Source organism: Erinaceus europaeus, chromosome 7, assembly GCF_950295315.1.
Source record: "Erinaceus europaeus chromosome 7, mEriEur2.1, whole genome shotgun sequence".
Taxonomy (NCBI): domain Eukaryota; kingdom Metazoa; phylum Chordata; class Mammalia; order Eulipotyphla; family Erinaceidae; genus Erinaceus; species Erinaceus europaeus.
Window position 1 is genome coordinate 58,258,221 of NC_080168.1, and position 14,174 is coordinate 58,272,394.

The window sequence follows — 14,174 nt, forward strand, 5'->3', positions numbered from 1 at the left end:
TGGAATATAGAGAACTGATACATATGAACTTTCAGAAAACAAACAAAAATAGAAGCAACCAAACTTTTTAAGACTTTGTGAGAACTATGGTGGTTATCTTTTGGAGGAGAGGGACACAGAAATTTGATGTTGGGTGTGATATGCAGCTGTATCCTGCAAATCTTACAATCATGTGATCCACTTTAATCACAAACCAAAAAAAAAAAGGAAAAGATACCCCTTTTTTGCAGCAGTTGACTTGAGATTCCCCCCCTTTTGCTGTGAAGATTTGTTTCTACTCTTGCTTTACTCTCCTTGCCTACAAAAAATTGCATATGAACCAATATAACTCCTGTATTTTACTGACAATACTCTTTCAAACAAGGCTTAATTTAAGAAGAACTAAGAATATAGTTATATACTGCAACTTCTTACTGATGTGTGTTTTCATGATGAACATAGATAAAAATGTGACTTTTTAAATATATATATAGCTTGATCTTTTGAGTCTAATCTTGATCCTTGAGTCAATTTAGTCAAAACCATTGGAAGTATACTCCAGCATTTTCAACATTTACTTACTCAAAATGTATCAATAAGGAATCTCAACTATTTAGATTTGAAATAGTTTCCTTGGATTGACATCTCATCTCATGTTGCAGGAGGAATCCCAACCCCTATTTATTTTGGGGCTCTGATCGATAGAGCTTGTTTGAAGTGGTCAGTGAACAACTCTGGGAAGCAAGGAGCATGCAGGATATATGACTCTGTGTTATATGGGTGAGTTGTAAAGATATTCCAATTGTTCTTTTTTTCATTTACTATGTTAATTGCTAAAAAAGTACCATTTAAGTGTAATAATTTATATGCCCAATATGTACAATAATATATACAATAGTTATAACAATTATTATACCTTCCAGTTAAGGAATTGCATTCATTGTTGTATTAGGAAACCTAGTATCTCTTTAGTTTTCATAGAAACAGTAGGGGATGAATTATTTTCTCTTTCTCCTCCTAAATATAAAAGACTAAAATCCAAAGAGAATTAAGTAGGTTGTTCAAAATCACACAGCAAATCACAATTACATCAGAATTTGCATTCAAAATTTCTTTTGTTTCCAAAACAATACCCAACCATTAAGTTCAATGATCTTTGGCTTCTCTAGGAAAAGCAAGAATTGCCAGCCTTTATCTAGGGGATAAAACTGAAATAGCAATATGCATTTTAAGTGAATATTAAGTGCAAACTAACTAATCTTATAATTATAAAATATGAAAATATTAGAGTTAAAAGAAGCAGAATTTTCTTAATCACCTAAGGAATGAAAATATGTTTCTAATTATGAACAAACGTTCATATCCACACTTACATTTTTTGGTAATTATAAATAAATGCACAAGAATATTCATGTGCAGACTTTTGTGTGAGCATACACATTTCTAACTTCTGCAAAAATACTTAGGAGATCAAAAAAAAAATTACATATCTTTTGGTCCAGTACCTCATACATGCACAATGCTACTGCCCTGATGGACTTATTTTTATTTTTCCACTTAATTTAAGATAGAAAAAGAGAATAAGAGGGAGAGAAGAAACACTGTCATTCTATCACTCATAGAGCTTCCTCTCAAGCACCCTAGCTCTCTGTATAACAAAATGTGTGTTTTATTGTGTAACCTATTTTCTGCATCCTGATAAAATATTCCTAAATTTTCATATTTAAAAATGTTTTTAAATGCACTTCAAAGATAAAATGTAAATTGAAAAAAAATAATTCAACATAGACATAAAACAAATACCCTAAATATATAAATACTTCTTAATAACCACAGATAGTAACAACAGAGATTTTATTGCTGGTTGAAATGCAAAATGTACAGCCATTTTGTAAGAGAGTCAGATATTTTTCTTTTTCTTCCACTGGTTTGTTTTGTTTATGCTGCCGGGGTTGCACTGGGCCTCTTTGCCTGCACTGTTCTGCCACTCATGTGAGTGACAGAATTTTTTTTTCAGAGTGAATGACAAGGTGAAAACAAAGCAGGAGAGAGACAAAGAAAGAGAGAGAATGAGGAGGGAAAATCACCACATTGTTTCACCAGTCACAAAATTTACCCTTTGTGTGGTGCTTCCATATGGTAGGCAGGACCTTAAATCCTGGCCCTCCAGCATGGTAAATTGTGTGCTCTAGTGGATGAACTATGTCCTTTCCCTGAATCTCACAGTTACCTATAAAGCTAAGTATAAGTCTATAATATGATCAAGTAATTGATATTCCCAGAATATCAAATTTTCAATATTTTCCCAGAAGTTAGAAATGTGTATGCTCACACAAAAGTCTACACATGAATATTCTTGTGCATTTATTTATAATTACCAAAAAATAGAAGCAGTCAAAATGTCCTTTGTAAAGTGAATAGATAACCAAGCTGCCATGGCCATAGAATGGTAATAAGTTAATTAATTGATTTATCATTTGTAATAACTAGATAATTGCTCATTGATGTGTACCTGACATAACAAATAATAGTGGTAATTTCTTTTTTTTTAATTTTTTTTTTTATTAAAGAAAGGATTAATTAACAAAACCATAGGGTAGGAGGGGTACAACTCCACACAATTCCCACCGCCCAATCTCCATATCCCACCCCCTCCCCCGATAGCTTTCCCATTCTCTATCCCTCTGGAAGCATGGATCCAGGGTCATTGAGGGTTGCAGAAGGTAGAAGGTCTGGCTTCTGTAATTGCTTCCTTGCTGAACATGGGCGTTGACTGGTCGGTCCATACTCCCAGTCTGCCTCTCTCTTTCCCTAGTAGGATGGGTCTCTGGGGAAGCTGAGCTCCAGGACACATTGCTGGTGTCTTCAATCCAGGGAAGTCTGGCCGGCATCCTGATGACACCTGGAACCTGGTGACTGAAAAGAGAGTTAACATACAAAGCCAAACAAATTGTTGAGCAATCATGGACCCAAAGCTTGGAAAAGTGGAGAGGAAGTATTAGGGAGGTACACACTGCAAACTCTAGTATACTTCTGCTTTCTTACTTTGGTGCCATACTCCAAACTCAGTCAATTTCTGCTTTGCGTTTCTACTTCTTTTTTTTTTTTTTTTTTTACATGCATAACATTCCCCAGATTCCCATTTAGCAATACAACCCCCACTATTTCATTCATCATTTTTCATGGACCTGTATTCTCCCCACCCACCCACCCACCCCAGAGTCTTTTACTTTGGTGTAATACTCCAATTCCATTTCAGGTTCGACTTGTGTTTTCTTTTCTAATCTTGTTTTTCAACTTCGGCCTGAGAGTGAGATCATTTGTAATAGCCAAAACCTGGAAACAACCCAGGTGTCCAACAACAGATGAGTGGCTGAGCAAGTTGTGGTATATATACACAATGGAATACTACTCAGCTGTAAAAAATGGTGACTTCACCGTTTTCAGCCGATCTTGGATGGACCTTGAAAAAATCATGTTGAGTGAAATAAGTCAGAAACAGAAGGATGAATATGGGATGAATAGTGGTAATTTCTAACCAAAGGAGAAGATGTCTACATTATGCTAGTCCTAAATCTAAACCCAACTTTTACGTTTTCTCAAGAATAGCCACATAAAACCCTATTAACAGAAACCTATATTAATTTTTATTAATAGCAGTGATAGTTTTGTAAGGTTCTATATTAGTTTATGGTCACTTGATTTAACCCAGACTTGAGACAAGTTGATTTGAGGGCTTTTAAACAATTTATTTTGTCTTATTTGGTGCACTACAAAATTGCAAAGCCCCATTGGATTTTAAAAAAAAGTCAAACATATCAAAATTATGTGATACATTCCATTCACTTTCATGTAACTCTAATAATTATTAAGAGTTTGTTTTGCATAAATCTCTTCAACAATGAATTAATGTGTTATCAATCCAGTCAATTCCTCCTAACCTACTAAGGTAGGAGTCACCCACCTTTCCTTATCATTATAACCACATGGAGAATGGTTTTTGATTATTTATTTAATAATGATTAACAAGGTTACAGGATAAGAGGGGCACAATACCATATAATTCCCACCACCAGAGTTCCATATCCCATCCTCTCCATTGGAAGTTTCTCTATTCTTTATCTCTCTAGGACTATGGACCAAAATTCTTTATGAGGTGCAGGAGGTGGAAAGTCTGGATTCTATAATTGCTCCTCCACTGAACATGTTGGCAGGTGGATCCATACCCCAGCCTGTTTCTGTCTTTTCCTAGTTGGGTAGGGTTCTAGAGAGGTGAGGTTCTGGGACACATTGGTGAAGTCCTCTGCCTAAGGAAGTTAGCATGTTGTCATGGTAGCATCTGCAGCTTGGTTGCTAAAAGGAACTAAGATATAAAACAAGACAAATTGTTTAATAAATGGGAACCTAAAGGTAAGAATGAACAGATGAAACTAAGAGTCTTTGTGTAGGAAAAAGCTAGGAATTCTATTTTAGGTATATTACAAGGTACCCATGACTTTACTAATTTTTGCCTGAGCCCGACAGGTAACATGCAGGTGTGCTGAAAGTATTGTCTAGGAAAATGGTGTCAGAGTTAGAAATAGGACTAGAAAGCTATATTAAGGTAGAGAGTAGCTCCAAATTATGAGGAAAGTATATGAATAGTGTTAACTATAAACCCCATCCATCTGATCTAGGGTCCATGTCTATTCATATTTAGCACCGAAACCTGTGTAACCTCTGAGTCCCTGTGGATCTGAGCTCACATTCCATGCTCATAGCTAGGAACATTCTAGGCAGCACTCATTTCAGGACCAATCTTTCTCTAGTGGCAGAGTATGTTGACCCAGCCTCCCTTCAGAGAGTGGGGCAGTCCCTACCACTGCTGATCTACAATGAGGCAAGGTCCTATAGAGGCCCACAAGAGGACCTATGATGCTGTTCCCAATGGAAGTGACCAGTGATGGTGGAGAGAGGGATCTGTTAGAGGCCTAGGCCTATCATATCTATGTAGGAATCCGAGGATTCCCTGACTAGAGTCCCAGATGATGGGGTGGCCTGATATTGACCAAAAAGGCCATCATTAAAGTATGCCAGTCTCTTGCCTTTCTACAGTTTTTATATTCATTACTTTATTTGACAATGTTAGACAAGGTTAATGATTAATGGAAGTGAACTAGAGGGTAGGAGAAGAGGGTGTCTAGGCCTAAGTAGTAAATATTTGATTAAATACTTTATAATGTCCTCTTTAGGTCTTTCTACTTGCCTGTTGCACTTATTGGGTCAAAGTCAAAGTGTCATTGTGCACTTTTATTTTAAGGTATATATTTTCTCCTAATTTATGGATACATGTTCCCTATCCCTTAGGCCCTAGTCTATATCTAAGCTCTATAAATTTGTTAGGAAATGTGCCATCTGAAATGGAACTAGGGAGTCCAGTGTGTTAGAAAGACTCTCACCAGACTATTGGAGCTGGAAGCTTGACATCTCAGGTTTGGTGTCTCTGGATAAAGGTCTAAGTGGAAAGTGGCAAGGTGGTACTAGTTCCATTAATTTGGTTGAGGTCAGCAGATGCAGTATCAAATGGTAGTGGATCACGAGAAGCATGAAGAAATAAAAACAAAATCAGAGGTTCCAGGACTGAGAGAAATGCAGATCTTAAAAAGTATGAGGAAGGTTCCTCGCTGTCTTAGAGTTTAAGAAGATAATTATTATAACCTAGTTATTGGGAGCATGGTTTACTTTGAAAATCATATGATTAGGATTTACTATACCATATATGACCTCACCATGATATATGTAATTTAATGCAATTTAAAAATCACTATATCTTATATACTGACAGGACCGGTTGCTTCTGATCTAACTAGTCTAAGATTATAGATGATTTAATATTTCAAAAAAAGTTATTATTAGAAATGTTTTAACAGGCTGGGAGTATGGATTGACCTGTCAATGCCTGTATCCAGCAGATATAAGCAATTACAGAAACCACCCAAAATATAATGCATCTCCAAAATAATTTTGATTCATACTCCCAGAGAAGGAGAAATGATACAGGGGTGATGACCAAGAGGCTCTGAACTCCCAACTCCATCAAGAACTGGAGTGAGGAGAAAAAAGGGAAGGGACATTTGGATATAATAATAGGTATATGTGTGACTTGGAAAGAAAAAGAAGATGGGACCTATAAATTAAAAAAAAAAAAGGCCAAATATAGACAGATAGTTACTGACATAGTAGTTAACCCGTATCTGCAAACTTGGGAGAACTGCTGTAGCTTCCCCAATGGAGGGATTAGGGACACAGAACTCTGATGGTGAGAACAGTGTGGAGTTGTACCCCTGTTATCTTATAATTTTGTAAGTCAATATTAAATCAATAATAATAAAAAGAGAAAGGCTTTAACAATTTAAGCCCAGTGTCAGAATTCAACCAGTTTACAAATTTGAAATATTGAGTGCTTAAACTAAAGAAATATATAGGGTCGGGTGGTGGCGTACCTGGTTGAGCTCATGTATTACAATGGGTAATGACCTGGGTTTGAGCCCCCGGTCCTCACCTGCAGGGGGAAAGCTTTACAAGCGGTGAAGCAGGGCTGCAGGTGTCTCTCTGTCTGTCTTCCTCTCTATCATCATCCTCCCTCTTGATTTCTGGCTGCCTCTATCCAATAAATAAAGATAATAAAAAAATTTAAAAATTAAAAAAAAATAAAATAGACCTAACTAGCTTTTAAAAAATTAAAAAATAAAGGAATATATACTTAGAACTGAAATATATGCATTTAAAGAACTTGAGACAATTTATTCTATTGAATCAATAGTGATTTATAAGGCTATAGTTTAATAGGATTATTTATTAACACCGTTCCCAACACCAAAGGTCTGTGTCCCTACCCCCAACCAACCCGTACATTGGAGCTAAAAATCTACCCTTTCACCCTGCTGGGAATATTGTGAGAACCAGGTTGAGCATGGTGAGGTTTTTCCCATTGAAAAATGGGGAACCGAAGAAACGAATCTCCCTGTCAGACTCTCTCTTTCTGAGATCGAGCTTGGGAAAGGTATGTACCTCAGTTCTCTGCCTCCTTGTTAGCTTATTCCCTGTCTCCAGAGACCTTGCATTTTTCTGCCCCCAGAGACTTGGCATTCCTTTAAACATTAAGCCAGCACCCCTGTTTCACCCTGCATTCCTTGATACAATGGCCTGCTCTCTTATTATCTACATATCAATGTTCTGCTTCCTCTAACAAATGACTTAAGGTCTCCTCCCTATTCTGCTCACTTGATATATTCTTTTTCTACCCTCAAGACCCTCCCTGCCTGCAGGGTATTATTAATCCTACCAGTTAAACCCCTTGCAACAGTTGCTAAGGAAGTTCCTACCTTTCCCAGATCTCTTTTAGCTTTCTCTGCCCCTTTCCTAACCGTGTATAGTACTGCCAAGCCACTTCCATTTTCAATTTGCCCCTTCCGTGGTCCAGCCTCAAAAAGCTTGGGGCAGAAATGAATGAAAATTTTGAAACACCTCCTGGGTCATCTCTCTCGCGTCCCTAGCCAAGCAACACCCCCGTAGGGTTTTTTACTTTGGTGCAGTACTCCAAATTCTGTCAAATTCTGTTTTGCATTTCCATTTCTGTTCTTCTTTCTCAACTTTTATGAGTGGGGTCATCCCATATTTCTCTTCCTCTTTATGGTTATCTCCTTTAACATAATTCCTTCGAGCTCCATTCAAATGGGTCAAAGAAGGTGCATTCATTATTCTTTACAGCTGAGTAGTATTCCATTGTGTATATATGCCACGGCTTGCTCAGCCACTTATCTGTTGTTGAAAACCTGAGTAGTTTCCAGGTTTGGGCCATTACTAATTGTGCTGCTATGAACATAGGTGTACACATATCTTTTTGGATGGGTCTGATTTAGTCCTTAGGATATGTCCCAAGGAGAGGAATTACTGGGTCATATGGAAGGTCCATTTCTAGCCTTGTGAGGGTTCTCCAGAAAGGTTGGACAAATTTACATTCCCACCAGCAGTGCAGGAGGGTTCCTTTGTCTCCACAATCTCTCTAGCATTTAGTACTGCTTTCATTTCTGTTGTGGGATATTCTCAAAAGGGTGAAGCAGTATCTCATTGTTGTCTTTTTTTGCATTTCTCTGACAATCAGTGACCTAGAGCAGTTTTTCATAAGTCTGTTGGCCATTTGAATCTCTTCTATGGTAAATATTCATATACTCTCCCCACTTTTGAATTTGTTTATTTTTATTTGTTATTGTTGCTATGTTTGGTGAGCTCTTTATATATTTTTGTTATCAGCCTCTTGTCTGATGTGTGGCATGTAAAGATCTCCCATTCTGTGAGGAGTCTGTTTATGTGATGGTTTCTTTTGCTGTGCAGGAGCTTTTCAATGTGATATATTCCCATTGGTTTATTTTTGTTTTAGTCTTCCTTGTAATTGGGTCTGTGTCATCAAAAATGCTCATGAAATTTATGTGGAAAAGAATTCCACCAATATTTTCCTCTAAATATTTTATAGTTTCTGGTCTAACATCCAGGTCCTTGATACACTTGGAGTTTACTTTTGTTTCTGTTGAGATACAGTGGTTCAGTTTAATTCTTCTGTACATTTCAACCTAATTTTCCACATGGGGAACTTTTAAAGATAGTAAGTTCTGTGTCCCATCTTCAAAGATTTTGATTTAATTATCCTGGAGTATTTCTGGGCACGGGAGTCTTAAAATGTCTCTTTGTGAATATGCAAGAATCATGGCACCTAAGTTTTGTTATTGTTTAAAGGCATTCCCAATAGACCACATGGAAGGGCCTAGTGGACTATGATTATTTTAGCTTATAAACTAAACTTTGGCTTTTAGTTCAGTCAAATAGATTATATCAGACAATCTTAATTTATTGCCTTTAATTTATTACCTGTTCTGCTTACATCTGAACTAGTCAGTCTTTGAGAAATTTCTATTGGATACATTCCAAATATACTTCTTGGGTAGATTATTAGCCACCCATAGATTTCATAGTTTACTTACCCTTCTAAATTAATCATAAACACATTTGGCAGTAAAAAATAATAACTAGAATTTTGTGTATTTTAATGTATAATATCAAATCTCTTTTCTTTTTTAATTTTTTATTATCTTTATTTACTTACTGTATAGAGACAGCCAGAAATTGAGAGGGAAGGGGGTGATAGAGAGCTAGAGATATAGAGAGCACTGCTATAGCATTGCTTTACCACTCACAAAGCTTTCCCTCTGTAGGTGGGGACCGGACACTTGAACTCTGGTCCTTGCACATTGTTTAATTTAACATGTGTGCTCAACCAGGTGCACCACCACTTAGCCCCCAAATATCTTTTCTTTTAAGGTCCATATGTAAGGGAAAACATTGTTAATTACTCCACAAAAATTTAAATATAAATTAACTTTTTTTCTCTTTTCACAGATATTCCTTTTTGGGCTTGATGGGAATCTTAAAATTTTCGGCTCTTCTTTTATTTTGTGCATTACTTGTCACTGTAAAGAAAAAATATCAAGGAAAAGATGCCAAGACATCAGAAAATGGGAACGAATTTATGAATGAAGCAAACATAGAATCCTTAGATAAGGCTGAACAGTTGCTTCCTTCCAACAAAACAGATGGTGAAACACGAATTTAAAGTGAGAAAAAAAAGTCTTTTGTTTTTATGTTTCTCACCAACATTGTATTTGATTAAGGTGTTATTATTGAACAATTTCTAGTCCCTTAACTGACAGTTTGCTTCTTATGATACAACAGTGAATCACCTACAAATTTATAATAATGAAACAAATTATAAATGGAAATACCCATTGTTAAGGTATGGCTGTATACTTGTGGTTAAGATTTAAATATATGATCCCTACAAAAAATGTTTTACTTAGCCATCAGGGTTATTGCTAGGGCTTGGCACCTGCACAGCTCCACTACTCTTAGCAGTCATTTTTCATTGTTTCTGTGATACAGCATAGAAGACAGAGAGAAAGAGAAGAGACACACCTGGTTCACTGCTTCACCACTCATAAAGCTTCAGCTTGACCCTGGGTTCTTATGTAGGTTAATTTGTGTGCTCTACTGGGTAAGTCATGACCCATCTACACTAAAAAAAAAAAAAAAATTAAAAATGAAGATATTATTAGTATGAAATAGAAGAGGTTTTTTTTTTTTTTTTTTTTTTTTTTTGCTCAAATATGTTGCTTTCTGTTGTTTCTAGGGTAGGGCTTAACCATTCCAAGCCAACTTTTTGAGCTATAAGGACAGAGACAGAGAGACCAAGAGAGGAAAAGGAACCACAGCTGGAACCTTCCTCCAGTGTAATGGGGTCAGATTCAAGCCTGGATTTTGTTCATGGCAAAGTAGGTGCCTACCCAGGTGGGCTCTCTTGCCAGCCCTAGATACTCTAATAACTCTTAATAAAACCAGCAACTAGAAAATAAGTAGAAGTAGAAAGAAGATACACTAGTCACCTAAGTAAATTTTCTAAATCCTTCAAAGGTTTTTGTTATTATTTCTACTACTACCAGGGTTATCACTGGGGCTTGATGCCTGCATGAAAAATCCACTGCTTCTGGCAGCCATCTTTTCCCCATTTTTTTCTTCTTTATTTGATAGAATAGAGAGAAATTGAGAGGAGAAGAGAGGTAGAGAGGGAGAGAGATACCTACAGCACTTGCTTTACTGCTCACTAAGCTTCCCCCCTGCAGGTGGGAGAACCTACATCCTTATACATGGCCAACCAGGTGCACAACCATCTGGCCACTGCATTGTCTGATATCTTTTTAAAACCAGTTTATATCATGTTAGTCAAGCCTGGACTCTAGTATGATGCAGGGTTTATGCTGTTACTTACATTTTATTATATGTGTCATAGAACTTACTATGTCTCTGATATATCTACTTTCAACCTCTTTTAACATACTCTGAGAAATACAGGCAACTGAAAATTTGAAAGGAATGATTGTCAGATCACATAATATGTTCAGTTTTCTTTGGGCCTGAGTCAATGAATTAAGAAAAGCTGATATCGAGGAAACAAAACTCCACGTGCTTGCTCTTTAGAAGTAGAGTTTGCACTAGATTGTTTTCTATCTCTAGAATGGATTTTGTTTTCCCATTTATATGTTTTTGGTTTAGAAAAAGACAGCTTTTCATATTCCCTACAAATGTATCTAGAAGAAGAGTAAATGAGTACAAAACATTAGAATATTGTTTTGTTATTGCCAGCAATCTTAATACTGTGTTAACTAGAAATTTTAGTTCTTACTCACAATTCATTAAAAGAATTTTTATTTGACATCAGAATTATCTGTGAAAATATTTATATTTATATTTGTTTTTTAAAAAGTAACAAATGGTACTTCTACCCAGAGATTCTGAGTCAAATCTGGATGGCACAGGCCACTTAAATCTTTAATCAATAAAACCCAGAAGCCCACAGCTGAGTGATAGGTTTTCCTCTGGAGAGCAAATTCGTGTAATAGAACTGCTTGCTAGAATCTGGAATTTACCTTCATGTAACATTTGCTAACCTGTTCTCTTAACTGTGGACCTAAAAACAGACATGCTAGTTACATAATGAAAACGCTTGAAAAAACACCCACGTTTGTCTACTATCAAAAACGTTTGCCTAACCTCATCTTACTCCAAAAAAGGAAAAAAAAATGGAGCTGTTTTACAAAATATTGCAAAAAATAGATACATCCTCATGAACATTTATTCAACAATATTTAAATGTTATATATATATATATGAAAGAGAATTGTAATAGATAAAAAAGGGATGCTGCCTCATAGAGGTAACAATATAAAGAATATCATCAAAATTAAATTATGCAAATTAAAAAACTAAGTTTTATCTGTAACTAAGGCTTTAACAGGGAAGTTTATAGATATACCACAAAGTATGGCTTCTTCAGAATCCAAGAATCAAGAATAAATAGTGGTTCTTTATTAAGTGATATTTGTTAAGTTGAAATACAAATTCTAGGAGTATAACAGATATAAATAAAGCAAGGCAAGTTTGCAAGGAAGAAAATAATGTGAGTACAGTGAAAATCAACATTAGAAAATGTTGAAAGAAGATAATGTCCAAAACCCAGATCAATGATGAAAATATGTGAAAAGGTGGAAGAAAAGATAAATTGTGAAAGGAGGTGGATAATTTAGAAGAGAAACTAATGTATCAAACTAAGAAATGCAATATTTTTTAGGAAAAAAGCAGAAATGGGAAAGAAATGCCTGTCAATTTTTCAATGGAAGAGTGCTGTCTTGTTAAATAAAGTGCTCTGTTGCAGATTGAGATCTTGAATACATGTGCTTTTACCTCTAGCTTCATCAAGTCTTTTGTCATGATGTTTGTTACTTCTGATATATCTTCCCCACCCTCTTTTACTGACTGCTTCTCAATATTCAGATCTATATTCAAGCACACTGTTCTTGAACTCTGAATTCTTCACTGGCAGATCTTTCAATTTTATTGATGGAAACACAAGTCTTATTTCCAGCACCATGAACTTAGTACCTGACACAAATGCAGTTTGTCAAGCACTTTTTGAATGAGTAGATGAGTAGGCAAATATACAAACTCTAAAATGCCCATTGCATAAATTATGAATATTATAAATCAAAACTGAAAACAACATGAAAAACTGATAATAGTTTTATTATTGGATGTGAAGTAATGTTTTGAAGATTTTAATATTTATAATTAAAACTTTAAATTTCAAGAAGTGTCTTTTTACTGTTACCTATGTCTTAAATGCAGAAGATACATTTATGAAATAGAATCCTTATTCTTTGGAAACTCACAATGAAGTATGTATGTAATTGTTTGTAATCATAATATAACAAAAGTGTCCATGTATCATTCACAGGAACCATGCTGATCTCTTTGATCAGTCTCGACATTTATGTATGGATTGGACTGAAACAAAATAATGAAAATAAATCATAACAAATTTGGTAGTTACCATTGTTGCTTTTCACCTGTGTTTCTTATTCCGAAATAGACTGTGCTTACCATCTGAGAATCAAGAACCAACCAGATGAGAAAGGGATTATGCAAGCAATGTTATTTTAGCAAAATCATAAGAATATTCCCATTTATTAACCCGCAAACTTCTCATCCCCACCCAATCTCCATGGTTAGACCAGTGTTCACCCACATTCCATCATTTCCCATTTCTCCTTTTGAACTAAGACTTTGTTTTCCATTTAAACTCGGAGAAATTACAGTCAGTCAAAGTGTGAGATACCAGTTAGGAAGCAATAATTTTAAAAAGAGGCATAACCCTATGTTCATTGCATCACTATTCACAGGATCATAGGAATGAATCTAAATGCCCATGGAGGGATATTGTATAAAGAAAATATATGTACACAATGGAACATTGCTTGACCATAAGAAAGATGAAATCTTGCCATTTTTACGAACAGAGATGGGACTTGAAGAATATGCTAAATGAAATAAGTCAGAGGGAGAATGATAAATACCAGAGTATCTTACTTGTAGTTGACATTTAAAGAAATAAATCAGATGAAACAAAACTTGGATTCCAGCAATTTAACAGTGATCCACAGAAGGGGGAGGGTTGAGGTGTAGGAGTAACAGATAGGAAGAACTGAGTTATTAGAACTTTGATAGTGTGTATGACATAATATTGTACATTTAAAAAGTGTGAACCTTCCAAAACTTAGGCAGTATTTTAAACCAGTTCTATGTAAAAATATTTTAGATTCATAAAAAGGAAGCAACTGTTTACTAAAAGTGGACATGAGTAATATAGGATATTCAGAAAACAACAGAAAACATGATCACCAGAATCAGATTTCAAACTTCCAAAAATATTTTGTCTGTTCACCAGTGTGTTTAGAATTAATCTCATCAATAGTTAGTTTTTATACATTTAAACCCTCTGCAAAAATGGCCCTTTGAATCACATTAATTTAAAAAGGAATCTTCATTTGGCAAATAATTCTAACAACATCTGCTACATATCTGAATTTTCTTCTGACAATTGCTCTATTCAGACTGTTACTTTCTTTTCACTGTCTTATGTTTTGTTGAAGATCACAAGCATAGAGTACAGCAGTGGATGCTGAGGTAAATATTCATTATACTTGGTGGTGAGTGAACATTTCATTCTGCTGAACTTGTACCAGGGTTTGTACTGGGAGTAGAACCAGGTTTGA

General features: G+C 35.5%; 1 protein-coding gene across 1 annotated transcript in view; it reads left to right on the forward strand.

The window, feature by feature from the left end:
* The window catches only part of LOC103127361 (solute carrier organic anion transporter family member 1B1), a 109,318-nt gene extending 96,366 nt beyond the window's left edge, over positions 1-12,952 (forward strand). Inside the window, exons 14-16 of the mRNA XM_060194477.1 lie at positions 642-759; positions 9,412-9,626; positions 12,857-12,952. Of these exons, the coding sequence (XP_060050460.1) occupies positions 642-759; positions 9,412-9,625 (332 nt within the window). The 3' untranslated portion in view covers position 9,626; positions 12,857-12,952. The remainder of the gene's footprint in view (positions 1-641; positions 760-9,411; positions 9,627-12,856) is intronic.
* The last annotated feature ends 1,222 nt before the right edge of the window (positions 12,953-14,174 follow it).